Source organism: Chionomys nivalis, chromosome 23 (assembly GCF_950005125.1).
Source record: "Chionomys nivalis chromosome 23, mChiNiv1.1, whole genome shotgun sequence".
In the NCBI taxonomy this organism is placed as follows: domain Eukaryota; kingdom Metazoa; phylum Chordata; class Mammalia; order Rodentia; family Cricetidae; genus Chionomys; species Chionomys nivalis.
Genome location: NC_080108.1, coordinates 37,554,547 through 37,581,764, shown reverse-complemented (window position 1 = coordinate 37,581,764; position 27,218 = coordinate 37,554,547). Strand labels below are relative to the sequence as shown.

At 42.1% G+C, this 27,218-nt stretch overlaps 1 protein-coding gene across 1 annotated transcript; it reads right to left on the bottom strand.

Moving 5' to 3' along the window:
- Nucleotides 1–371: 371 nt before the first annotated feature.
- Nucleotides 372–26,848, bottom strand: LOC130865581 (STAM-binding protein-like). Its single transcript, XM_057756675.1, has 10 exons — nt 26,726–26,848; nt 12,214–12,428; nt 10,585–10,663; nt 10,270–10,362; nt 9,683–9,884; nt 6,486–6,610; nt 5,610–5,747; nt 2,813–2,925; nt 1,812–1,911; nt 372–428 (listed from the first exon to the last, which is right to left on the bottom strand). The coding sequence occupies exons 1-10, from the start codon at nt 26,846–26,848 to the stop codon at nt 372–374; spliced, it is 1,245 nt and encodes a 414-aa protein (XP_057612658.1).
- Between the last annotated feature and the right edge of the window lie 370 nt (nt 26,849–27,218).

Sequence of the window (27,218 nt, the reverse complement as noted above, 5' to 3'; positions counted from 1 at the left end):
TCCACATGTGATGCTCTGGACCCTGATTCAGGGGGATGGGCTTGGTCCTGCCTCAATTTGTTATTACAGGCACTCGTGGCTTCCCAGGGGAAGCCTTATACCCTCTCGGGAATGGATGGAGATGGGATAAGGAGAAAGAGAGGCTAGAGAAGGGGTGGGAGGGGGAACTGGCATTGGAATGCAAAATAAAAAATTTTAGTTAAATAAAAATAACAAAAATAAAGTTGCTCAAAGGAAAACACATAACACATATATATACACATATACACACACATGCACACACACATACACATACATATATACACACACACATACATACACACACACATACACATGCATGTTCCCACTGATGTAAATGTGTTGGATTTAGCTCATCGCAAGTCCGTGATGGTCACACTGCTTTTTTGGATGATTACATGACTGCAATCCTGCAATTGGAGAAAAGGAGATGTGGTTAAGGCTTGGAAAACTCCTGTTTTAAAACAATGTATAATTTTATAGTATACCAAAAGAGAGCCTATTGTGACCCAGGCTAGAATGCATAACCAAGGTAACTCAGAAAGGTAGAAATTATCCTTCTGCCACTAGCTCTCCAGTGCTGGATTATAGGCAAACACCACCAAGATATATTTCAGTAGTGCTGGGAAATGAGTCCAGGACCTAGTGCCTGAAACAGGAACACTCCCAGCTAAGACACATCCCCAGCAATGAGTCTGTGATTTAAGAAGCTGACAACCTCTTCTAACCAAACAGGCACTAGACTCACATGTGCAAATCCGTGGAGACACAGAATCAACACCACAGGGTCTATTTTAAAAGTCTACACAACCAAGTTACAGAAACAAACAAAACCAATGAATTACATAATGTTTTACCAAACAGCTGGAATTTCATTACATCTTGTTTTACTCTTAGTATAGGGAGTAAGATGCAAACTAAATATAATTATACATGCGCATTTATTATGATACACATAAAACATACACAAAGTTCTACCTCTTGGAATTAGCACTCGGATCCCAGGATCTCAGCTTGCCTAGAATCTCTGTGGGTACATCCCTGGCTCCTATCTATTTTATATGACAGGGTTCTGGTCCTATCATTATGTTGCCGCATTTCTTCTGAATCAAAGTGAATGGATAACTCCAGGCTAATGTGAAGTAAAGTGACAGAATCTCATTGATGTGAGTCTGATCTGACATCCTAAGGTCTGATCATACATCATATTATCACAGACACAACTTGAAAGAAGAAACCACCTCCCTAGGCATGTGATAACCCTACAAATCTCCAGAAGGGAATATGCTTAATTTACACATCTTACATGGCTTCTCCTTGAGATTCAGATCATCAGCTGAAACAATATCTCACATTTATGAACAAAAATAGAATACGTCTTGTATATGCTAAAGGATTCCATAATTTGTTGGTTATTCCTTTATCCCGTGTTACTGGGGATGGAATCCAGGGCATCAGGCATACTGAGCACACACTCATGCCCCAGAGACCACCTCAGTTCTTCTTCCTTTATCATCTTAACTACGTGCAAAGTACATAGTATTGGTATCCTCAGATATTAGGAAAAGGGGGCAGGACTGTCTGCAACATCAAAGACAGTAAGTGACCAGGTTGCAAATATGAGAAACTTATTTCCACTGCCCACTGCTTCCTAGATACACAGTTACTGTGGATTTCAAGTAAGGTGAGTGATGAGGCTGAATATCCATGAGGCTCAGAAAGGATGATAAACTTTATCAGATCTATGTCCTGACTGGGAACATGGCTGCAATTTCTTCTACGCAGATACGTACACGGAATAGGACTGAGTCATGTCTATGGGAATGGAACCCCCTCCGGGGGCAGAGTGATACTTCTTCCAATCCACAAGGTGTCAGGGTGAAAATTCCAGTTCTGAAATGAAAAAGCAAAATCACAGTCAGACAGATATCTTCCCAAGTCTCCTTCCTTTCTCTTATTTTCGTCTTTCTTCTCCTCTTTTCTCTCTTCTTTCCTCATCTCTCTCCTTTCCTTTCCATGACCTTTCTCCATTCACTTTCACTTCTCAATCCCTTCTTCCATCCTCTGCTCCTTTCTTTTCCCTGCACAACTCCTTGTCCTTTGCAGAGGTTGTGGAACAACTCCTCCTCAACGGCCACTCTCGTTGTTGTTCTGTTAGACTTTGTCTTTTTGTCGTGGTCCTAATTAACCTCCCCTTTCCTATCTTTCTTCTCCTCCTCCTTCCTCTCCCTCTTTCTCCTCTATGTATACCTCCCTCTCTTGATCCCATTCTTGAACATTGCCCTAAGGATACAAAGGGACTCAACAGTAGAAATGGGAAGGAAGAAGAATCATGCTATAAGTTAGTTCTGTTCAGGTCAATTGTTGTGAGGAACAAATGGGGGCTGTGCTCAAACCAGGAAATACTAGTCCCTGTGGTACAACATTTAGGGTACAAAATTATTACAAAAGAATGCAGGATGATGCATTGCTTTCCCAGCACTAGCTCTGCTGAGGAATTCGAACTACCATGTCATTGGGAACAGTAAGAGATGACACTTGTATGCAGTGTCCAATGTGAACTTTCTTCGTCCTCTTCTGTTGGAGTCACTTATTGTGGGGTTGTTTTAGAAATACTTTAGTGGTTGTACAATATCTTTTAAGAGCAGCTGGTGTTAATTAGAATGTGCACCTCAAAGGGAGGCTTTTCTAGCAATCAGTTAAGACACTCTGGGTATGACTTAATTTTTAAAGTGTTCTGAACCATAGAACATTTTGCTCATGTACCTTTCAGACAAGAATCCTACATACTCACTGTTTGTATTTGGGTGAGCACACCACTGCAATTGATTCTGGCAGCATCTGCTGGTAACAAAAGTGTGTGTGTACATCCACACTTGACAAGAAGGCTGGCTGGGTGGGATGAGTCTGAGAAGACAAAAGAAGACAAAAGTTCACAATGAGAACCATCCCTGATCCATTGAGGAAGGCAGCCAAAGGAGCTCCAAAAACTAGCTCTCAACATGATTCCCCAAATCTTGCCAGGGAAATACCCTGTTCTGCCTCCATCTTCACCAAGAGTTCCCAGGACTTCTTTAAGCATTAGTTCAACAGTCTCTCTGAGTTATAAGCTCCCTGCCTTAAATCCTACCTCTGAAAATGGTATGATTTCTTTTTATTTGAAAAGGAGCCCCACCTGATATGGTAGTGTACACACAGTGTTATCTTATCCCACTTCCCTTCCCTTCCCTCCAACCTTCACTGGCTCAGCAGGTGTAAACACATATGTATGCCAGCGTGGGGATGAACCATGCAGATGTTTACCCTAGCAAATTAGATGTAAAAGACACATAACTATTGTCTTTCAAGATAGAAGCAAAGGTGAAGTACTGATAGCATGGAAGCAGGCACACTTCAGGGATGAACGCGAAAGAAATTATGGAAGAAATAGAGCAAGAGTGGATCAATCTCACAGAAAGCAAGTTGGAAAGCTGTACCAGGCGCCCAGTAATTTCCCTTTTCCTTCTCTAAGTGGTGTATGCACATATGTTTTCTCAAGGAGGCATTAAACTAAACTCTTCACATATATACACTTACAACTAAGCTGAACCATGATCAAACCATTTCCAAATTCCCATACAAGCCAGGACTCTAGACTCTGTTAACCCATATGTGCAGAGTGGACTCATCACTCTTTCTTACCCTAATATCTAGAGCCTAGAAATGAGCACCAATATGATGGTCTGGAGTGAATCCACAATTCCAATAAATTCATCACAGGATTTTTTTTTTGACCCATGGTTTTTCATCCAATAGTCTCACCCTCCTGAATTCTTTGATTCCAGGACTGTGCCAGTACACCCAGCTTTTTATGGTTTTTCTAAATCTTGCAGTCTCTGGCCACCATGGCTTAAAACTCATTATCCACCATCTTTAGTGAGCTACAGATCCAGCATAAGATCTGAACCCTCTTCATAATGGAGCCTGTCCCTGGGTCACATGCTGAATTTCTTCTACCACTGTCCCTGCTGTGTGGCTTCTGGGAACCCCATAACCAATTCTCCTGCAAACTTATTGCTCTGTCATCCCCCATGTATTCCTGCTCCCCTCCTTAGATCTTCTCCTCTGCTGTCATGAATTACTTCTCTTACAGGCAGCACTCCCCAGTTACCAGGTTTAATGGGCCAAATCCAGGCAGAAGCTGTCTTCACCTAGCTTCCACGAATCACCTTTCGTCTTCTCTCAATGGTCTCATGGATGGAATATCTCACAAGTACCTTAAATTACACTGGAAGGACTGAACCCCACCTCCAAAGTCAGGCTTTTTCTATATGTCCTACTCATGCTTATGAAGAGATCCCTGCCACCCCTGTGAGCCAACTCTAAGCTTTCCTTCTCACAGACTATACACCATCTATTCGTCAGCTCCTGGATCTCTGAAATTACACATTCCTGAACATATGGCCATCACCCTCTCATCGTCATTGGAAATTAGCATCTCCCAAATATCAATTAACTTTCCCACTATAACCAGTCTTGAAACTCCTTCATTTAGTTAGCTTCTGGAGTCTGACTTTGGTCAAATCTCTCTTCTGCTGAAAATAACCTTTCCCCAAAACATTCTCCCTGCCAACAAAAAGCTGCTATCCTTTTCTGATACCAATGACAAATCCCAGCCAATGAAGCTGCTCTCTGACATGGGAATGCTCCCATATGAAACTGTCATTTGGCCCCTCTTTACTACTCATTGTAAGTCAGCTCATATGAGACTTCTCTTTCTCTGAAACCCACAGTGCTCTGCGTTTACCTCCTGGAGAATAGAGCAGAATGCACTCTGCCCCATGGGAGCTGGTGTTCCTTCTCTGTGTGATTCCCCACTTGTGTCCAGGCACAAAGAGCAGATCTCCATCTGCCATGGTATATTATTGGTAGGCAAAGCAGTAAAGGTTTATGTAACTGAAGCATGAAGACACAGGAATCTGTCTCCCACATCAGAATTTCCCAAGTTGTGAGGAAAACAGTACTTGTGGTCTCTCAAAACCTAGAAATCAACACCTGATCGTGGCTTACACCTGTCCCATTCCAAGAAAAACTACTTGTTTATGTAATTTAGGTTTTGAAAATGAGGGAATCATTTGGAAGAACTCTCTAGGGAAGGAACTGTGTTTCTTAATGATCACCACAAGCCTGTACATCTTTTCCAACTACTTGCAAACCCTGCATAAAGGAGTTCTTTGGGTGTTCACAGACCAAGTGTTTCTTCATAAAATCAACATTCAATCATTAGAAAGAATTTTCTTGACTTAGTTAAAATACTTCCATTCATACGGCTTTAGCTACATGGTCTCTACACCATGTTCTCATACACCCTAGGGAAGCTACCATTTTCCACCTACTCACAAGGAATTGGAACTTTGAAGAATTTCTTTGAGTAAGAGACAGAATTAGAAAAGCTAGAAATGCACCAAGAAATGTGCCTTTGCCTCAACCCTGGAACACTAGTGACTGCATGTGCTCAGAGCTGGATGATCTGGAATGGACTGACTCTGTGCACAGATGTAGGCAGCACAGTGAGAAGAGGGTCTCGCCAACACGGAGGTCAATTTCCTTACATGGATCCAACCTAGCGTTATAAGGCCCAGTTCTTCTTCTAGGAATAAAATTTCTTCTTCGTTCTCAGCTTGGCAATAGTCAGGTCCTCCGTTTTGCATGGGGATAATGATGTGTGAAATGATGTACTTGTCAATCACCTGCAGAAAGGAAACAATTTGTCCCGGCACTGTCAATCCCCCTTTCTCATAATACAAGGAAGTGAAGCCCCCACCCCAGTGAATGACTCTCGGCCTCCTCCCTCACCTCAGGGCCTCATCACCTTGACAGCTCCGGTGCTTTGCTGGGGTACTGTTTAAAAGCACTGGCGATAAGCTGATGCTGAAACGTCTCTCTTAGCACATCCTGGGCCTAGGGTCTTCCCTGAAGCAGCCAGTAGGTCTCCTCAGAAATCTTAAGGTGTTTAATGCATATTCCAAGGCTTACCACACAGTAAGGGCACAGACCAGGCCGCAGAAGGAACTGAGTCTTTCTCCTTGTAGAATTAGTCAATTTGCATGTCTCCATGCTTCATGCCTGCCTTCCTGCCTGCAGCCTGCCTGTTTTTACTTCAGTGCTCACTCTGTATGTGAGCTTGGTTTGAAATTGTTGGAAGCCTCCACCCTCAGTTTGCAAATGACTGGGATTATAGGCATTAACCACCAGTAGAATGGAAATTCCTAACTATACTGTTGAAGCCAATTGTTTAATTCAAGGGGCTCTGAAAAGTAACCAAATACAAAGTCATCAAATTCAAGGTGGCCAGGCCTAGTCACCCAAGGTTTCCTCTGTGGAGTGTTATGTATGGACACAGTTCCTGGATATGTTTTCTGGGGGTCATCAAAATCCTAGGTAGAAAAAAAGAGTCTCATGTCAGGAACGAGTTCTCATATCTTTACCAGTTTGCCGCATAGCACTCCACATGTTTCTCTCTTTCTTTTGGTGTTCTCCCATGCTGAACGGAGGAACTTTTGACACAGGTCCTTGGGAAGGACCACAGGAAGGAGTCCTTTGGTGTTCTGAACTGTAATGCAAAAGAGAGACAAGTCTGAGGTTACAGGGCCTAATGTCCCTGAGCAGAGCTCAGCCCGGCAGCCTGGAGATAAAAAACAATATAATTGGGATTCTCTCCGGGAGCCTCCCTCCCCATGAGTGAGCCATAAAGCAGGCATGGAGTATCTTCTCTAAACACTTCCCACAGCTATATGGGAGCCATATGCATGAACTTCACTGTCTGCTTGAGAGGATGGAACAACATATTTCTGGTGAGTTGATCATGTAGAAATTTTTATGTGGGTTCGCATACTCAGTGGGAAAAGTCCACTCTTAACTCAGGTTTGTAACATGGAGCCATCTGGAAGCTAAAGAGGACAGACAGACAGAAAAGGGGGAAACTTCCATTGTGTCTCTTCTGGAACAGACACACCTTCTTAATTCATGATTCAGACATCCAGTTCTGCTAGCCTCTGTACTCTCAGGTATGAACTGTTGTTTCCCTGTATACTCATGGCTCTTGAGCATGAGTCTCCCTAAAGTTGCTTCCATGGTCTGTGCCAGATATAGACTGAGCCAAACTTCTAGTATTCAGAACTTCCACCTTGAAGAATTCCTGTTGTGGGCATGCTCAGTCATGTAGACCATTTTACCAAGAACTGTGAGGCCATGAATAACCCCATCAAATTTTAAGTGGATACACAGAGACTTTCTCAAGGTCATATGACCATAGACAGTCACAATAAGGAATGTAGGGATGGGAGAGACCCTTGAGACCCTAGACCTACAGGGCCATCCCTATGCACATAAAACCTAGAAAAGCCGCAGCCCCAGACTGAGTGAAGATGGTTCACTGGCACCAGTAAAGGTCCAGGGATAGGTTGTCGACTTAGCTGGGACCAGTCAATCCTTTCCTGATTGTTTCTCCCAGTCCAATAGGAACTGAAGAGCCTTCTCCTGCTCCTTCCATATACTGTGTAGATGTGTAGATTGCCGCGTGCACAGGCTCAAGGCTGGCCAAGCCTGACTCTCTTACCTGCATCTGGAAATGTGTACTCTTGACTGTGTAGGCTCACAGCTGGGGAAAACTGACTCTCTCGCCAGTGTCTAATTGAGAGACACTTCAGAAAAGCCAGCCCTGGTGATATAAACTTGAAATTTCAGCATTTGCTTGCTGAAGAATCAAAACCTCACATCAGGACTATTCAGGTTTTAAAGCCAGATGATATAAATGACCAAAAAAAATGAAATAAAATAAAATGAACTGAAATATTTGATAACTTTTTCTCTTCAGTATGTGTGGATTTCCCTTTTTGAAATCCTTTATGAACTGCGTGTGTCTGTGATCTGTGTGTGTTTTACAGAGTGTGCTCATTCATGTGTGAGCCAGAATGCACAAAAGCGTCAGCACATCTACAGATGTGTGTATACTGTCTGAAGTGCTGGCTTTCCCTGGCCATTTTTAGTCTAATAGAATCTTTTCTGTGTCTCTGTGTCTCACAGATAACTCCCCAACCAATCTCACCTGAAAAGACGAATATAGAGGTGGCCAACTGTACCCTGTTTTCACATGCTTTCTGGAGATTCTGGCTCAGGTTCTAATACTGCCATTCTAGCCATAGCAATAGAGTCATGGTCTCCCTGGGCCTACTTGAGATTTTCCTATGAGTGTCTGCCAAATGCTAAAAACAGTCTCATGCGACTGAAATTCCTTTACCTTCACATCTCTACATTACGCCATTAGAATATCTGAGAACCTGACTTCCAAAGAGTGACAGTGCTAGCACATTCCTCATCACGGGAGATGGTATAGTATTTTCTTTATTGAGCTGTTCATTCTTCTCTGCTCCCCCTTTAATCCCCATCCCCTTCTAACCTCTCCCATGACCCCCACATTCCCAGTTTACTCAGGAGACCTTGTAATTGTCTCCTTCCGGTATAGATCCATGTATATTCTTTGCTGTGTAGGTTATCTGGGGTTTAGGACTGTAGATTTTTTTTATTTGATTTATATAGAGAAGCCATTTATGAATTAGTACACACTGTATTTGTCTTTCTGAGTTGGGGTTACATCGCTCATTATGTTTTTTTTTTCTCGATCCATACATTTGCCTGCAAATGTCAAGATGTCATTATTTTTTAATGCCATGTAGTACTCCACTGTGTAAATGTACCACATTTTCTTTATCCATTCTGTAGTTGAGTGGCATCTAGGTTGTTTCCAGGTTCTGGCTATTACAAATAGTGCTGCTATGAACATAGTTGAGTACATGTCCTTGTGGTATGTTTAGCATCCTTTGAGTATATACCCAACAGCGGTATTGTTGAGTTTTGAGGAAGGTTGTTTCCTAATTTTCTGAGAAATCACCATACTGATTTAAGAAGTGGCTATACAAGTTTGAACTTCCACCAGCAATAAAAGAGTGTTTCAGTTAAATCAGATCCTCTCCAACATATGCTGTCATCAGCGTTTTGGATCTTCACCATTCTTACACGTGCAAGACTGAACCTCAGAGTGTTTTGATTTGCAGTTTTCTGATAGCTAAGGATGTTGAACATCTTTTAAATGTCTTTCAGCCATTTGAGATTCATCTGTATCCCATTTATAATTGAATTTAAAGGAGAAAAGAAAACATAGTCAACAAATGGTGCTGAAATAACTTGATAACAACATCTAGGAAAATGTAAATAGATCCATTTGTAGACTGGGAAAAGATCTTCATCAACCCCACACGGGACAGAGGATTGATCTCCCAAAATATACAAAGAACTCAAGAAACTTGATTCAGTATTTTCTTAAAGTGCTTCTTCAAATCTCTACAGAGCTCTGAAAAGATGAGCATCTTAATTCCAACAAGTTCTGAGGAAACTAATCTGGCTTAAAATAAGTTAAAGCCTATTTTTCTAAGACAGCCGGGGTATCAGGAAGGAAAGAGACAACACTCATCATGCAAGGTTCTGTTACCACAGCAAAGTGGATCCATGGACACCAAAGGAGGAGGAAATGGAAAAGGGTTGAAGCACTCTCAAATTTGTGTGGCTGATACAAATGTAATGGCTTACACACAAGGCTTTGTCAAGTCGTGAGCCTGTGGTGACTTACTGGGGCTTTTCTCTTCCTTAGTCTCTGCACAAGGAGGTCCAGACTTTGATGTGGTGCAGACAGTCTCTGTAAAAGCTCCCTGTGAGTCACACACCACTGCTGTCTGAAGAGAACTCTGATTGGTTAATTCTGAGGAGTGTTTAATGATACTTCTGATATCCTCCAAGAAGGCCTTGTTCTTTTCCACTTCTTGTCTTTTTTTCTATAGAAAGAGAAACAGGTTTAGGCTAATACTTCAAATCTCAGAAGAAAAAGCCTTGTCAACAAAGAGATGAAAAAGTATATTTATATTCAGTCTGATGTCTCAACATAGGGTACATGTGATGCTTTATGAATCTGGTACTAATGAAAAAAAAAACACCACCGCTTTACCCAGTTGCTGTATAGTTGTCTTAAGTAACAACTAAATCTCAGTACTCTCAGTACCCTACTGTACTTTGCACGTGTGTATGTGTGTGTGTGCATATATGTTGGCTTTGGTCCTAGTCATTGGACCACAGACTCCACTGAAAGAACACAACACAATCCCATGACACAGGCTGACTTGGTGACCCAAAAACCACCTGTCTTCATGCTCACACACTGACCTTATCTGCCAGGTACTCTTCATATTCCCTGCCATAACGTTCTAGTATTTTGATCTTCAGGGTATCTGCTTTTTCAAATACTTTATTTATACACTGCAATAAAAAAAACCATAATGGTGAATTAAAACAGTTCTACTGTCAGAAAAGAGGGAAAGGAAACAAGTGGGGAGAGGCAGCAGTGTCTCATGCAGGACTTGATCCCCATCTCATGCCATCCCTCTCCCCTGTACTGCTATGCTGAGGCAGTATCAGCTCTAAAACAGTACTTACTGCTCTGGAGATTTTAGGTCAGCCATATAGACAATGAAGACCTACCTTTTTGATTTTTGATTTTTGTCTTTGTGAAAGGATGTTGTTATATTCTGGGCCTTTTCTTAGTTTCTCCACAAATAGTCTAAAAGAATAAAGCACAGTAACTAAGATGTACAGAAGAATTCTAGAAGTGAGCAAGAAGGGGCACACCCAGAAGTCCCACATCCCTTTCCCTCCCAGGGCCCTGAGAGAGAAAGGTCCCCACTGTTCTGTCGACAGTGATGTACCGCAAACATAAGTTATCAAGAAGTATAGCTAAGCTGACATGGTGTGTGCTCGTTATCCCAGCACTCAGAAGGCAGCAGATAGAGTTAGTGGACTCACAGAACCTTGAGAAAACAGGCCATTCTCCAGAAGTTCAAAACAGAAAACAGTTGTCATTTTTTCTACTCTCAATGGCAACATGGATCTTTGCTCATATGACACCTTAGTGCATTGTTTCCTTCAGGACATACCTCATCTCAGAGAGCATTAGGTAATGACAAGAGACAATGGTGCTCAGAGCTAGGGTGAGCTGTGCTGTGGAACCCGGTGTGGTTCTCCACCCAGTGTTGAAGTAAGTTAGCTAACCTGCTTCAACACTCAGGTCAGTTCAAAACCAGGAAAGATTCTTGAGTGGAGGGTGTGATCGAATACTGAGTGTGATAAACTGATATTTGAGAGAACACATGATTGCCTTGACAAGAGTTATTTTTTTGCAGAAATAAGAGGATATGAGAATGATATTTACTGTGATCTCAAGGGATTGCCTTCAACTTGCAGAACACCAACAATGGAAACCAAAATGAACCCTTGTTCTAGAAGTGGCACAACCTGAGAATTGCAAACTGTGGTACCTGAGCTCAACTCTAACCCTGAGCTTTCTCTTCCTCTGTGGACCAGGAAGGTGATGTGCCTACTCAGCACACAGAGCTTTCTGGACATCAATGAAGTCATGTCCAGGGAGCTCCTCTCTGGTGCCTGAGCTCCTTAGGGTCGCATGCCTTTATTTCCTTTGGTTCTGTTTCACAAAACTCAGACTAGACATGACTGTCTTTTCCTTCCTCATACACAGAAAGATTTTGTCATTGAGGATATAGGAGCTATTACCTGGTGACAGTTCTGTAATCTTGTGGTTATTCTGCCTACTAAATTATGATGAATGGCATAAGGACTGTGTTGAGCCACAATGACCCCAGGTAGTTCACAGTCCTCTGGTGATAGTTTAGCTACAGAATAGGCTAACCTCTTCCTATACCAATCAATAGGCTACAGGATGATGAAGAGAAATCTGGGCTCTGCTAAACACAGCAATAAGCCTGTGAATGGATGCCTGGATCAAGACAAAGCAATCAACAGACCCAGCAATGCAGACATGTCCTGTTTACCTGCCATCGCTTTTGTCTAAAATATGCACCATGTGGGAACAAGCTCAAGAACTATTCATGCAGTCCCTTCTTGGTGATACCAACACCTTTGGTCCTCACATTTTTGAATAACAAGGAAAAACACATATGTGAGCTGCCAAAATTCTGAATAAATTATGTCTTTGTCAAATTCCATATGGTCAGCAAGCTTGAGAAGCATGAAAAGGAGAACAGGGGGATTGAGGGATCAGCCACAGAAAAGGAGATAAAAGCTGCAGGTTCTCACGTTAAGAATTTGTGATACGTTATAAACGCTTCCTGTATAAGGCCCTGTTTTTCATAATTCTCTGCCATCTGTATGATGTCCTTTTTCAGGTGGACATAGGAGAGCAGGGGCAGTTTTTTATTGACCTCAATGTTTTGCCCCAGAAAACTTAAAATCTGGAATCTCTCTTGAGGTGGAAGAGTTACATCGTCAGGTCTGCCGATGGTACTCCTGCTCTGAGACAGAAAAAGAGAAAATGGGGAACATCAAATCTCATCTCCTGCCATCTTGTCATCCAGCCAGCCATTCTGTCATCCAAGCAGTCTGAAACACGCACACACACACGCACGTGCATGCGCGGACACACACAAACACACACATACACACACACACACTTTGTATGTGTTAGAAACCTCTCACTAGAGAAATTAGAGCAAATAAAACACCATATGTGGTGACTCAATTCAAAAACTTTAGCGAACAAATCGAGACTAGGATCCCCTTGCCATGGTAGTCATGTGATAGAGTAGGTACTACGGATACCTCTGCCTCCTGATCCAATGTGAAGGAGAACTTACATAGCATTTAACTTAAGGGACAGAACCTACAAACAGTCTATTGATTGAGATTAGCACTGGAAGACTTCACGTAGCTATGAGTGGTTTTGCACACATCAGAGGCTTGTGCATTAACTTTAACCCATCAGTTACTACATGGGCTTCTTCTGATATCACCGAAACAATTATGGAACACCCCAAGTTGGAGGAAGCCCTACTCATGCCTTCCACCGTGCAAATCCCAGCTAGAAGCAAAAGGATTTGTGATGGGGTTCCCTCAGTAATGTAATTAGTACCCATGGTGCTCAAGTCTTCAGGAGCATTTTAGTGACAGTGAAGCAGGAAACCTCGGTTCCTGGTACTGAGGTTTTCAGGAATATAAGTGAGAAGAAAGAGAAGGAAATAAACCTCTGTGGATAGCACAAGCCTGCTTTGAATGCTTTCCAAGTGTCAGGGTGTTTGAAAGAAGTGCAATGCATTCTAAAAACAAACTGCTCACAGTATTTTCCTGTTTTCTGTGATCCCACTACTAACATATGGAAAACGTGAGACATGAAAACTAGGAAGTAAATAAATGAGAAAATAAATGAGGTTCACCAGTTCAAACACAGAAAAACTCACCAGGCCTTTAAATTCACAATATATTATTGACCCTGCTTTCATTGAGACTTACCTTATTTGGGGCTCTATCAGAGAAAGGTCCTGTAATACCTGGACAACATTGTTGGTCTGTGAGCCAGGGTTTCAAAATATCACCTGTAACCAGATATACAAGTAGTTAGAAAAGCAAAACCTTTCTTTCTCTCATAATCAAGGTTAATTCATGTTAATTAATGTATTGCCAAACTAATGACCACTATGGCCATGGAGATACAGGCTTTTAATCCTGTAATTCAGGTGATGAGTTTGTAGTGATAAGCGGGATTTTGAAAAACTGGGATTGAATCAAAATTTTTTTCTAAGAATTTACAATTGTGATCAATTGAAGATAGCAGTGGCTGTTGACATCCACAGAACCACAGAGCAGCTCCAAGGAGCCTGAGAGACCCATGCAGGCTCAGAGGGGAGAGGAGGCAACAGAGGATGAGCCTGGGAGAACACAGTATCTCAGAATCAACTAAAAGGACAGGTATTATAGGAAGATTACTGTAAAAGTGTTCTCATTAAACTGAAAAAAAAAATGGCTGAGCAGAGCTCCAGGAAGCATCAGAGAGAAGTGAAACCAGAGCTGCCGAAGCTCACACTAATGGAGAAGAGGAAGGGTTCATGTTCTGGATGAGGCCTTTTCAAAAGACCTCCATGGACGGTGCTGAATCTGGAGGTTATGTTGGTGTCCATAGTCCATGCCATCACCAGAAACCATGTGGAAGGCAATGATCTGAACTGTCACTGGCTGCTATGGGCAAGAAAGCTGCCATTGCACTGGTATCTGCAAATGCAGACGCATAATTGAGATGTGAAACATGTCCCAGAAGCCTTTTCTCTCCCCCACCATGAATAAAGGAAACAGTCTAGATAGAAGGCAATAAAGAGAGTCCTTAAACTGTGATAAAGATGCTGAAGCGTAGCTCTTCACACGATGACTGTGGCAGAAGGGGTGGCTGTTGGTCATGGAGGACTCAGTTATCTTTAAAGGACTGGCCAGTGAGACTTTAACCATGCTCCAAGAATTATATGAGCAACACAAATTATACCTGGTACAGTCTTTTATTTTTCTCTTTTGAATGGTCACAAAGATGGACCTAGGAGGATTCGGAAGATAGTACGATTGGGTATTTTGTATAAAATTTCCAAATAATCAATTATGACCACATTGGAAAAAAGTTACAATGAATTTCAACTTGAAGAAATATTCCTTTAAAGCTGGACAGGGTTTCACTTTATAGGACGTACTCTCCAGGAACACATTATGCCACAGATGGTGCTGGACATGAACAAGGGTGACTCAGCTACCTCAGCTCTGAAGTGCTTAGGGACACCTGAACAAGCAGTCCCGACAATGATGCTACCTTTAGAGAGGGTTTGGAGGATCACAGCAGGGAACACAATTGTTCCTGTGCCATAAAAACGAACACAGACTCAGTTCTCTCTCTGGAAGGTCCATCCTAAGTGTAATCCACTGATCCATAAAGGTTGCTCACTGGTCCCTGAGTAAGACACAAATGCCTATCCAGCCAGATGAGCCAAGGTTCTCTGCTCATGCAGGAGTGGCAGATGTGGCCACCGGCTCCACTCACATGCCAACAATGCTGTTCAGCAGCACTAACTTGGAAATTCTGATGTGGAAAATTGAGTGGAGGCTCACTGCTGCACTGAGTCATCTTGATTCTGAGCGTGTCTGTCTGCACACCCAGTTCTTTCTCTACTTCTGTGAAAAAACCCTCAGCGAAACTTCCCTGGTACTTTCTTTATACTGTGCTCATAAGCAATACATCAGTGAGCCTAGAGTCCAGTCTGTCAGTTATTCCACTGTGAAATGTGAAGATCCATTCAGTGACAGAGCAAATTCTCGTCCCTAAATTATAATCCCAGATATGTGATGGCCAAAATTATAGTTAGGTCACCAGTCATAGTTCAGTAATCCAGTAATCTGCCCATGCTTCCACACTGTCTGGACTTCTCAGAATGAAAGGAAGTATTGATTGAAAGTCATATTGAAATTTCTTTCCTTACCAGACATGGTTGGGAGGATGATATAAACACAGTTATAAGAATCAGGAAAAGAGACAGTAACACTGATTGGTTTCAGAAACAAACAACAAAAAGTCACATACATGCCCAGGATCAGAGATACTGGACCTGGAAGAAAATTAAGTTTGTTGCATCATAAGGACCCAAGGCCATTCAGGTACTGATTGGCTTAGAAGTAGAATGATATCATAAAGCTACACTGGTACCCTATCCAAGACTTCCTGAAAAAAAAAATCTGATAAATTAGTGTTTTGTTGGGTTCCTATTTTTTCTTTGTAGCTCTATAGTTCTTTACAGTCTGGGTATGTACAACAAGTCTGTACTGTGTCTAGTGAAGAAAATGACTTGATGGAGCAAGCAGCTTTAGCTTGAAAGCTGATCTGAAGGGACACAGAGTCCACCACGCTTTCTACAACCCATGTGTTCTGTAGATTTCAGAGAAAAGAAGGACCCAGCATTGTCTCTCTGCCCTTTATATTCCAGCAAGTAATGCGTGTGCAGAAAGAATTCCACTTTTTGTTTCAGGGATAATTTTGACTTTGTGGCCTAAGCTGGCTTAATTCACAGCACATCCTAGAATTGCCATGAACCACCTCCAATCCCCCAGATCCAGCCACCTAGGTGCTGAGATTTCACCCATGAGCCCAGACACTCAGAATTGTTACTACACTATATTTATAAAATGCTCATTTTCATAATTGTTAAGGACCACCAGTGTTCAAGGATCGGGAGAGGAAACCAATGGTGTCTTTTCTGATGAGCTGTAACCCTAGTAACACCCTGTCCCAGCCTCAGTGTACTTCCTGGTCTATTAACCTGCGTGTTCAGTAAATCCACCTCTGTTTGCCATGCGCTGTGTATTTTCTACTCGGTGTCACCCTATAATTTAGTTTTCTATAAAGTCTTTTCACTCCCTTCAGCATTCAGTCTCCAGTTTCTGTGTTGCCATGGGTAACACCTCCATGTTCCATGCTCTTCCTTCCTTCCATTCTTCTATTTTCTCCCCCGCTGCTGCACAGTTCTATTTTCTTGACTGTCTGCAAGTCCACATGGCCTGTTCTTTTTTAAACAGCTCACACTAGCTTTTCCAAGACCTTCAGCCTCCTTCCTGCCCTTGGCTCCTGCATCTTCTCTAGTTCTCTTTAATCAGAAGACACTAAACATTGGCGATATTAATTTTTAAAAACCGGTTGGTTTTATTTTATTTATTCAGAAATGGTCTTCTATAACCAGATTATCACATCTCTATGCAGCTAGAGCCTGGCCCGGTTGCCTTGATTCTTCTGCCTCTGGCTCCCAAGGGTTGAGATTACAGGGATATGTCACCATGCTCTGACTATTCATTTTAGGAGTTTGTGTGGAATATGGGCTAGGGTTGTGTGGCTATCTGTAAAATGCACCAAAATTAGCCTATGACCTTCTTTATCAGGAAGGTGCCTGTCATTGTACCAGTGTGCAAGTGTCACAGAAATCACGTCTGCTTCTATACCTTTGAGTGTCGCAAACAGCCCTGCCTATCAGCAAAAGAAAACTTTCCTGTCCTCCAAAAGCTTCAGGGAAGACACTAGTACAACAACAGAGAAGGGACATTTGCCTCGCCAGAAAAGTTCAGCCAGTCTCAGCTTGATTGAACAGTGCAGTTATATTCTTGAGTCCTCTCATATCTGAACACTGCTGTTGAACAGCACCAACTGTGAAGTACTATTGTGGAAAATATGTGGAAGGAAGAATCATGGCCCTTAGTCACATTGTCTACATACCCAGCTCTCTCTCTCTCTCTCTCTCTCTCTCTCTCTCTCTCTCTCTCTCTCTGCTGAATCAGTCCCAGGACTCTCTGATTTCCTTCTCTACCTGTGTTCCTAAAGACTCAATCCCTCAGAGAGCCCTGAACCCTGTCAGCCTGTTCTCTCAACAAGGAAAGTGAAGACACATGTAGTGAGAGGGTGGGGAATGCTCTGTCCAAATTCACAGTCCTAGGAGATGTCAGAACCAAGACCATACATAGGGCACCAGCTTGGTACTCAGCGCTTTCCCCTTTATCTCACATGATTTCAATGCTTTACAATTTAGGGAGCTTTCCAATTAAACAAGCATTAAAGTTTCTTTTCCTACCTGACATCTTCAAGTCAGGAACAAAAAAAAAGAAAAAAGAAAGAAAGAAAGAAAGAAAGAAAGAAAGAGGGAGGGAGGGAGGGAGGGAGGGAGGGAGAGAGAGAGAGAGAGAGGAAGGAAGGAAGGAAAGAAGGAAGGAAGGAAGGAAGAAAAGAAAAGAAAAACAGAAACAAAAACAAAAACAAAAGCAAAAAAAGTAGTAGGATCTGGATAAAAGGATGAGAAAACGGGTGGATGGTTTCACAGCAAAAAGTCACGTGTGTGCACGATCAAAGATGCTCAGCACTGAGGCAAGTTTGGTCAGTAGGCTCCATGGTAACCTCAAAACTCTATCTGCTTCTCATTGGCTAAGAGGGCCAATGATGTCATAAAGCAGGTGAAAGCCAATATGAATCTCAGAAGCCATGTGTAAAAGTGGCAGAGTGGACACCTGCAGGAAGACGAGAGCAGCCCTACATGGCTGCAATCTGTGCATCTGAAAGCACACAGCCTAGAACTGACAGTTTCTGTTTCCAAGACCCTTAGTTCAGGAATCGTGAACTAACTTCACTTGTAATAGTTTCTAACAAGTGGTCATTAATATGGTTTAATTAATAAAATCATTCCACGTGATTTTCACATTTCACTAGATAGCATTAATGTATTTCTATGCACAATGATGTCCTTAGTGAGCATCTTAGTTACTGTTTTAGTGCTGGGAAGAGCCACAATAATCAAGGCAAGTATTCTGACAGGAAAGATTTAATTAGGGGCATGTTTACAGTTAGAGTCAGTTATGATCATCATATCAGAAAGCAAACATCCTGTCATGGCTCTGCAGTATAGCTGAGAGCTTTTTATCCTGATCCACATGAGACCTGCTAAGTGAATGAGCAAGGTGTGTGTGTGTGTGTGTGTGTGTGTGTGTGTGAGAGAGAGAGAGAGAGAGAGAGAGAGAGAGAGAATTGGATGGGCATCATAAACCTCAAAATCACCCCCTTTGAAATACTTTCTCCAAAAGGCACTCTACCCCTTTCCAAACAGCCCGTCACTGGGGAGGAAGCATTCAAATATAAAAGCCCTGAGGGGTGGACATTCTCATTCAAACCATCAGGAAGTGAAAGAGGAGGGAAGGAGACCTAGAGGCTGAATGAAGACAGTCATCCTGAATGTTTGTTCCTCAATCTAATTGGCAAAGTGATAGTGGCTTTCAAGGATCAAAGGCCATGACTGAAAAACTTCTTTGGCCAAAAAATGGTACATTTACACAATGGAGTATTACTCAGCTGTTAAAAATAACTCCATGGTATTTGGATGCAAATGGTTGGAAACAGAAAAAAAATCATTGTAGGTGAAGGGATTCAGACCCAGAAAGATAAATAGGGAATGGATTCATTATATGTGCATATTAGCCATTGAAGAAATGAAAACCAACTTATAATCCATATACCCAGGGAGGTTAGGAATAGAAGACTGAATTGGATGTGGGAAACACAAGCATCTCCTCTGGCAGGGGAAAATAAATTAGATTTTAGAGGTGGACTGGGGTCCTGCATGGAATGGAATGGGTGGATCAGGTTGGGAGGGGGAGGGAAGATGTAATGGGGTCCTCAAGTGTCCCAATCTTAAAAATCCCTCTCAGGGTTCAATCAAAGACAACACAATAAATGAAAGGAACTAAAATCTGAGGGTTAAGAAATCTATTCACATCATCTTCTTCCTATCCATGTTTCTTTATTCTTCTTCTCTTCTATCTTACGGATTATCAGTAATATATACCCTCATAACCAGCAATTGCTCAGCCATAGCACGTTCCAGGGCTAGAGTTTCTTTTGCTCCATAAAAATCAGCTGAGAGTATTCACACACACACACACACACACACACACACACACACACACACAGAGAGAGAGAGAGAGAGAGAGAGAGAGAGAGAGAGAGAGAGAGAAATTTGTGGCTGTCAGCTTGAACGTGGAAGTGACTAGTGCATGTCCCGTGAAATTAGGAAATTTTAGAGGGGAAGACTAAAGTGCTATTCTACACTTTTAGTGTTTAGTTAAAGAGCTAAAAGTGTAAAATTATAAATAGAGCATGGATTGTTTTTAAATCTGTGCATGACGTTTTTCTCTTAGCATGCATAGAGGATATCCAGTAACCAGGCAACCTACAGAAACTGGTGAAAGTTAATGGCTCCTGATATGATTGGCACATTCACCAGATACTGCAGTTTCTATGGGCCTAGGTCTGGAGTTTATGCTTATTGCTCTAGGTGGCAGAAACAAAGAAGAGACCTAGGGCCTCTAAATTGTCAGTTCTGGGGTATGCTGCTATCGGGTGTTCTGATTGTGGGGATTGTGGGTCTGTGGAGCCAGTAGGATGTAACTCTTTCTCTTGGGTTGCAGTTATCTCTTCTGGTGTCCTAGAGAGTAAAGCACAAGTAGTAAATTTCCTGAACTAAAACCATCAGTAAGCTGAGGTGACGGTGGAAAAGAAACTCTTTTCATTATACATACCAATTCAAGTACCCCCTTCTTCCCTTCCTCCCATTCCCTCCATATCCTCCCACCCCACCCATATCCACACTTTAGAGAGGGTAAGGCACATTGCTTGGGAATGTTTAAGGCCCTTCATACTGTATCTAGGCTAAGCAAGGTGTTGATCCAAAGAGAATAGGCTCCTTAAAAGCCAGTACAAGCAGTAAGGATAAATTCTGGTGCCACTGCCAGTGGCCCCACAGTCTACCCCAGCCATACAACTGTCAGCCACATTCAGAGAGACTAGTTTGGACCTATTTTGGCTGTTTATTTACCTGTCAGGCTAGAGTTGGTGAGCTCCCATTAGCTCAGGTGGACTGTTTCAGTGGGTGAACCCATCATGGTCTTGACCTCTTTGCTCATATTCTCATTCCTCCTACTCTTCAGCTGGACTATGGGAGCTCAGTCTAGTGCTCCAATGTGGTTCTCTGCCTCTGTTTCCATCAGTTCCTGGGTGAAGGCTCTCTAGTGATATTCAAGATATTCATCAATCTGACTACAGGGCAAGGCAAGTTCAGGCACCCTCTCCTCTATTTCTTAGGTTCTTAGCTGGAATCATCCTTGTGGATTCCTGGGAATTTCTCTAGAGCCAGGCTTTTTGCTAACCCCATAGTGGATCCCTCAATCAAGGTATCTCTTCATGTTCTCATTCCCATTATTCCTCTCTTTCAACTATGCTGTTCCCTTAAGATCTCCTTGTCCCTCCACTTCTTCCCTCCTCTTCCCCTTCTACCCTTCCTCTTCCCCACCCTTATATTCCCAATCATGGCAGGAATCTTTTAAGGGAGGCAAAACCAGAGCTTGCTTATTCTTCTACCTATCTGAGCAGTTATGAGTCAGCAGCTTTGGGCAAGTAATAATTTTATGTTCTTGGATATCTGACAATATCATAAATGGATGCTATTGCATGAACCATAACCACTGACAAAATGCCTGCTGATGAAGATACTTTCAGGAAGGCAGATCTCTACTTTTAATCAGGAAAGGGGAATGAAGGCCTGGCAGCACAAAACTTTTCACACATAGCTAGGGGAATGTGATTGGTGAGGCCCTAAAACATAGCAAACAGTTATGAACTGTGGGAATCAATCCCCCGATATATAAGTGAAGGGAAGTCAGCTACAGTGAAAACATATAGTATAATAACAGCCATTTTATTCACAAACCAATAACACCAAAAAGCTGGGGTAGATGAGACCATGTCTCTGATTTTACAAAATTACTAAAATATTACTCAGTGTTTTCATAGAATAATACGGTGTGGGAAGTCCTTCTGTCTATGTGTTAGTTTTATTGGCTGATGAATAAATCTCTTTCAGCCAGTGGCTTGGCAGATGGAGCTAGGTGGGAAAACCAAACTGAATGATGGGAGAAAGAAGGAGGAGTCAGTGAGAAGCCATGTAGCTCTGCCAAGTTTACCCAGTAAGCCACAGCTACATAGCGATAAATAGATTAATAGAAATGGGTTAATTTAAGATATGAGTAATCCAGAAATACACTTAAGCAATTGGCCAAACCGTATTGTACATAACATAGTTTCTGTGTGATTATTTCATGATCTGGGAAGCCAGAAATGAACAAGCAATCTCCTACTAAAAAATTGTCATGCAAGGTGGTTGACTATATCCATATAAAACCCAAGAGAGCTTAAAAAGGAATTGTAGACAGAAAAGAATAGAATTAAGCAAGACTTTTGGTAGCAGCAATTTCTCGGGTGGGCTCTGTTTGCTACAAACAAGGAGAGGCACAATTCTTTCAAGAGAAGGCTTCCTGACTCGGCTGTAGTAGAAAAACTATGTGGCTCCTTTAAGAAGGCTTCTTACTTCACCAGCATGAATGGTTCTGACTCTTTCAGGAGATCCAGCTATGGAACATTTAAATGGGGTCTGTGAGTAGAGTGCTATAACTTGCTTAATGGCAACATATACACACTGTGTGCCTATCAATGGTGTTATGTACATGGCTCCAGAGACAGAAAACATGCTTCTGCCATGTTGGACTGGGCGGAGCAAGCAGGCAGGGCTTTGTCAGTCATAGTCATGCCCACTTAGCATTTTTTTTTAAAAAAGGCTTTTTTGGTCAGAAAATAATTATAGATATACAATAAAGAGGAACTCAAAAAAAATCAAAAGACCTCTAAATGGGTCACAGTGTTGGATAAATGTATGTAGGCTTGAGAGAGAGAAGAAAAAAAAATACAATTATAAAAAGAAGTAAATGGTTAAAAAAAATAAAACAAAGTCTTTTAAAAGAAAGAATACAGACAGTTATAGATTAAAAGAGTAAAGAAATATAAGCCATGTAAAGATGGAAAATAATCAGAGAGTCTAGATTATATATATTATTGTATTTTACTTGAATTTTTGATTGTAAAGGAGTTAAGTACAAAGAGACATTTCATTGTATGGCCTGCTAAGATAAACCAACATATATATCTTAAAGTATCTTGAATTCAACATATGGGTCTAAGGATATGTTTCTACGGAAAAGAGGTTCTTGTTTCCACAGAAGATAAGAACCTGTGTATTTCTTTCATACTAATGTAGTTTGATGGACCAAGACACCCCCAATGAGTTGCTGTGAACACCCCCAAAAATTGCTTCACCAAAGAACAAGCAGGAAGCAGTTTGGAGAGCAGTATGCCCAAATTCCAAAATACTGTTTGCAAATGTTTTTTGATTTTGGGTTTTTTTTTACATTTAAGGGGGGATATAATGAAAGGATTGCACTGGTATGAATCTTGGATTATTGATACAAATTTAAGGTCAATTTTGTTATATGTATATTTCTGCCCTTAATTAAGGTATTGTGTTTGTGCAGTTCATTTAAAAATTTAATGTATAGTTATGATTCAGGTTAATATAGAGTCATCTATAATAGTGAAGCTTGTAGTCATGTTAGGTTTTATAGATGTACAGAGATATTTTTCAGATGGATATTCTTCAGCTCTTTCAAAGACCATAAAATAAGGCTTTTAAAACTGTTTTAAGAACTTAGGACTTTTCTTGACAGTGAGACACATCTGCTCCTGGCAGCACCAATCCACTTCAATAGAAGATGGGCATTGAAGAGGTTCCTCATGGAGTTTGTTAACCATTTGGACAAGAAACTGCTCTTGGGGCTGGAGAGATGGCTCAGAGGTAAGAGCATTGCCTGCTCTTCCAAAGGTCCTGAGTTCAATTCCCAGCAACCACATGGTGGCTCACAACCATCTGTAATGGAGTCTGGTGCCCTCTTCTGGCTTGCAGGCGTACACACAGACAGAATATTGTATACATAATAAATAAATAAATATTTTAAAAAAAAAGAACTATGGGGTGGAGATCAAAATCTCTATCAAATATTTTTCAGGATGAGATGCAATATAACTCTAAATCTTATCACCCTACTATGAGTATGATTATTAGTAAAGTCTGTAATGGAAGCTTTATGCAATAATAAACATCCATGATGAAAGGAGGACTCCTTCACCAATGACAGGTTACTAAGATTAATAAAACAAAGAGCCTCCATTAATGGAAAGGCAGCTATAATGTTTCCCTGTTCCAGATCAACTCAGGCCGAAGCTGTCCCCACTGTTATGTTAATAGCAAAAAAATGAGGGAAAGAGGGGGCTATTTTTACTAACTGGCATTAAAAGTGGAGGGTTTCTCACCAGACTCCCCATCACCGGTGATTCTGTTGTTATTACCAGAGTCATCACCTGAAGCAGAAGGAGCATCATGGTATTCATCCTAGGTCACCAACTGTAAGCACCACTCTGGCACCCAAATTGGTTTGTCAACTCCTAAAGGAAAAACACATACAGCTCCCCTCACCTTTGCCAACAAGGGGGTTGGTTCCTTGTTCCTGTTTGCAGATCTTTCCAATGAACCCACCCTAGGCTCTGAGCCCTAACTTGTGTATGGCGCTCCGTAGGTGAGTACCCTTCAACATCCACGGTCAAAAAATGTAAAATAAAGAGAATGGTGGATAATTGAGTTGCTGGAGAGAATATGAACTCCCCCTTTTTATTTTTTGAAAATATTGCTTGAGGGTCTGATTGGCTCTTTTCACAATTGCTTGACCCATTGTGTTATACAGGATGCCTGTTTTATGGGAAATTTCATAGAATGAACAAAAGGACAAAAAAATTGCTGATATATGCTGGGACATTATCTGTCTTAATAACCTCAGGTTTGCCCATATAGGCAAAAGCAGATAAACAGTGTGCAATGGCATTTTTGCTCGTTTTTCCGAATGCAAGAATGGGAAAATTATTTCTGAAAAAGTGTCTACTGATACATGGACAAACTTGAGTTTCCCTGTGGTGGGCAGGTGTGTAACATCCATCTGCCATAACTGATTTCGTCATAACCCTCATGGGTTAACTCCTAAATTAGGGCTGCTTAGGAAAGGAGCACACTGAAGACAAGAAGATGTAATGGCTTGTACTTCTTGTGTTCATTGAGTATGATGCCGAAGAGAGTGCACATTAAGGTGAAATTTATATACAAATTTACAGGTTCCTCAGGGAAGAGCTGGAGTGCAAAGAGGCAGGCTGTTACCTCTGCATCTTGGGCTGATACATCCCCCATACTTTTCCTCCAGAAATCATTACTACATTATCTTTAGGGAAGGCATCTGTAAATACAGCATGCACTGAGGGTGTGGGAGATCTTCTAATCACTTGGGAGAATATAACAGGATGATTTTTGAATAGGACCACTAATGGATGCTGAGGATAATGAGAATCAAACCTTCTAGAAAAGGAGGGAGAAAAAGGGTCCACTCATCATGGAGTCGTTGTAAACGTGCTAGCTGGTCTTTAGTATAATGTATTGTAATCTTGTCAGAGTACTCCCCAAATGTCTGGGCGGCAGCCTTCTTAGCTTTCCAAAGCAATTGTAATATAGCTTCATAATATGGGGTGACTACCCTTGCTGGAGAGGCAGGCATGTGTATTGATAAAATAGGTCCATCCTGCAAAAAGACTCCCATAGGGGCAAAATTGGAAGCAAGAACTACAAAATTTAATGATTTATCATAATTAATCTTCTGGAGATGGACCTTTTCAATATTATCCAGAAGAAGCCTTAAGACTTGTCTGGCCACAGGTGTCAATCAGTATTTGGGGGGAGGTTGGGTCAGGATCTCCGAAGAGCATATCATAAAATGGTCTTAAGTCACCTGTTTTGATTGCTAGGGAGGGGCGTATCCACTGTATGTCTCCCAGTAACTGCTGCCAATCATGTAAGATTTTAAGATGAAAGGTGTCAATAGTTATTTTTTTTTTGTTTAATTCCATCCATGGCCTATTGGTACCCAAGGTAGGAATATGGGATTTGCATTTGGATCTTCTCAGGAGCTATGATCAGCCCCGCTTTCTCTAAATCCTGTTGCATTTGAGTATGAGCAGTTAATCTTGATCAGGCCCTGCTATTAATAAATCATCCATATAATGAACAACATCTAATCCAATGGAATCACAAAGCTGGTTTCTTAAAATTAACTGAAGAAAGGCTAAAAGCAAAATGAGGGCAATCCTGTTTGCCTCCAAGGGGAAGTGGAATTATATGCCAGCTATGGGGTATGACTGAAGGGAAGGGTAATCCCTGCTGAAGAGGACCCATAGGCTGCATCAACTCATTGACAGCCTGGAGGTCCTGTAATAGTCTTCATTTCCCAGATTTCTTTCTTATGACAAAGATGGGTGTATTCCAAGGGGAAGTGGAAGGGACAATGTGCCCAGCCTGCAACTGATCTTGGACAAAGGCATGAACAGCCTGCAATTTCTCTTGAGTCCACCCAAACTGGATCATCAGATTTCCAAATTATAGGAATTGGGGCAGGCTTGGGAACAGTGGTCCTAACTAAAATGGTCTAGACAGCTTCAGTCTTCCAGCAGTCTGGTAATTTGTTTATCTGGTGTCACTGGCTGCAACTGACCCTGCAGATTTTTTCCCAGCCCCTGCCCTGGTCTCCATCCCACTTGCTGCATCATTTGGGCCACTGGTGGTGGTGGTGTGGGCTGAGTGGTCAAGACAGCTCCCAAATCACTCAGGACATCTCTTCCCCAGAAATTAACAGGGAGTCCTGGGAGGGCATATGGCTAAAAGTAACCCTCATGGCTTTCATTATCCTGCCATTTTAATATTTTTGCACTCTTCTTGTGACTTGCTTGACCTATTCCTTGTAGGGTGGCAGTACTATTTTCTAATGGCCACTTCTTAGGCCAGGATTGTAAGGACAGGACGGAGACATCAGCTCCAGAATCTAAAATCCCATTAAATGACTTCCCATCAATAATCAATTCTATTAGTGTCCTTTTTTTCATATGAGCTACCCAAAAGGCTGCAGGGCCGGATGACCCAAAACCTTTAGCAACCCAACTGAACCTGGCTGCGGGGTTGGAGGTGTTAACTAGGGGTACCACGACCAATTGGGCAATATGATCCCCCTGAGGAACTACTGTAACTGATTGAGTAACCGATGTCATAATTTTTATTTCTCCTTGATAATCTGCATTAACAACCCTAGGATGAATTTGAATTCCCCTCAAGATGGTACTGCTTCTTCCCAAGATAAGCCCCAAGGTCCCTCTAGGGAAGGGGCCCCAAAACGTTAGTGGGTAAAGCTTGAACCCCCATTTGGGCTGTTAAGACTGCTCCGGCGGAGGTACTAAGGTCCAGTCCTGCACTTTCTGGGGTGGCGCGGGCAAGGTCTGCAATGCAAAAGGATTGTTCTGTGGAACAAACTGAATATGGCCACTGCTGGGGTGGGACCCCCTGACTCCTGATGTCATTGCTCCATACAGTGACGTTCTGGGGCCCTGCAAACAGGCCCTCTGCCACTTTCCCTGCTGTCAGCCTTCGACAGACAGAGGCCTTCCGTCTATACCTGTCTTAGATGTGCAATTGTTTGCCCAATGGGCCCCCCCTTTTACATCATGGGCACTTTCCTGGTCTGGCGGTAGCTCCCTGAGGGAGCTGTGGACATTCCTTTTTAAAATGTCCAGGGGCACCACAGTTAAAGCAGGTTTTATCCCCAGTTGTCTGGGGTCCTCGCCAAGGCCTGATGACAGTGACAATCACCTGGCCCTGAATGAAGTGCCAATTAATATCCCTGCAGATCCGGATGTATTCATTTAAGCATTTTGCCTTATGTGGCCGCAA

Coding starts and splice junctions, on each gene's coding strand:
- LOC130865581 (XM_057756675.1), bottom strand. CDS start 26,848: ATGACATCAGGAGTCAGGGGGTCCCACCCCAGCAGTGGCCATATTCAG. Junction 1,912..2,812: donor TGCTCACCCAAATACAAACA/GTGAGTATGTAG, acceptor TTTTCATTTCAG/AACTGGAATTTTCACCCTGA. Junction 429..1,811: donor ATGACTCAGTCCTATTCCGT/GTACGTATCTGC, acceptor CTCCAATTGCAG/GATTGCAGTCATGTAATCAT.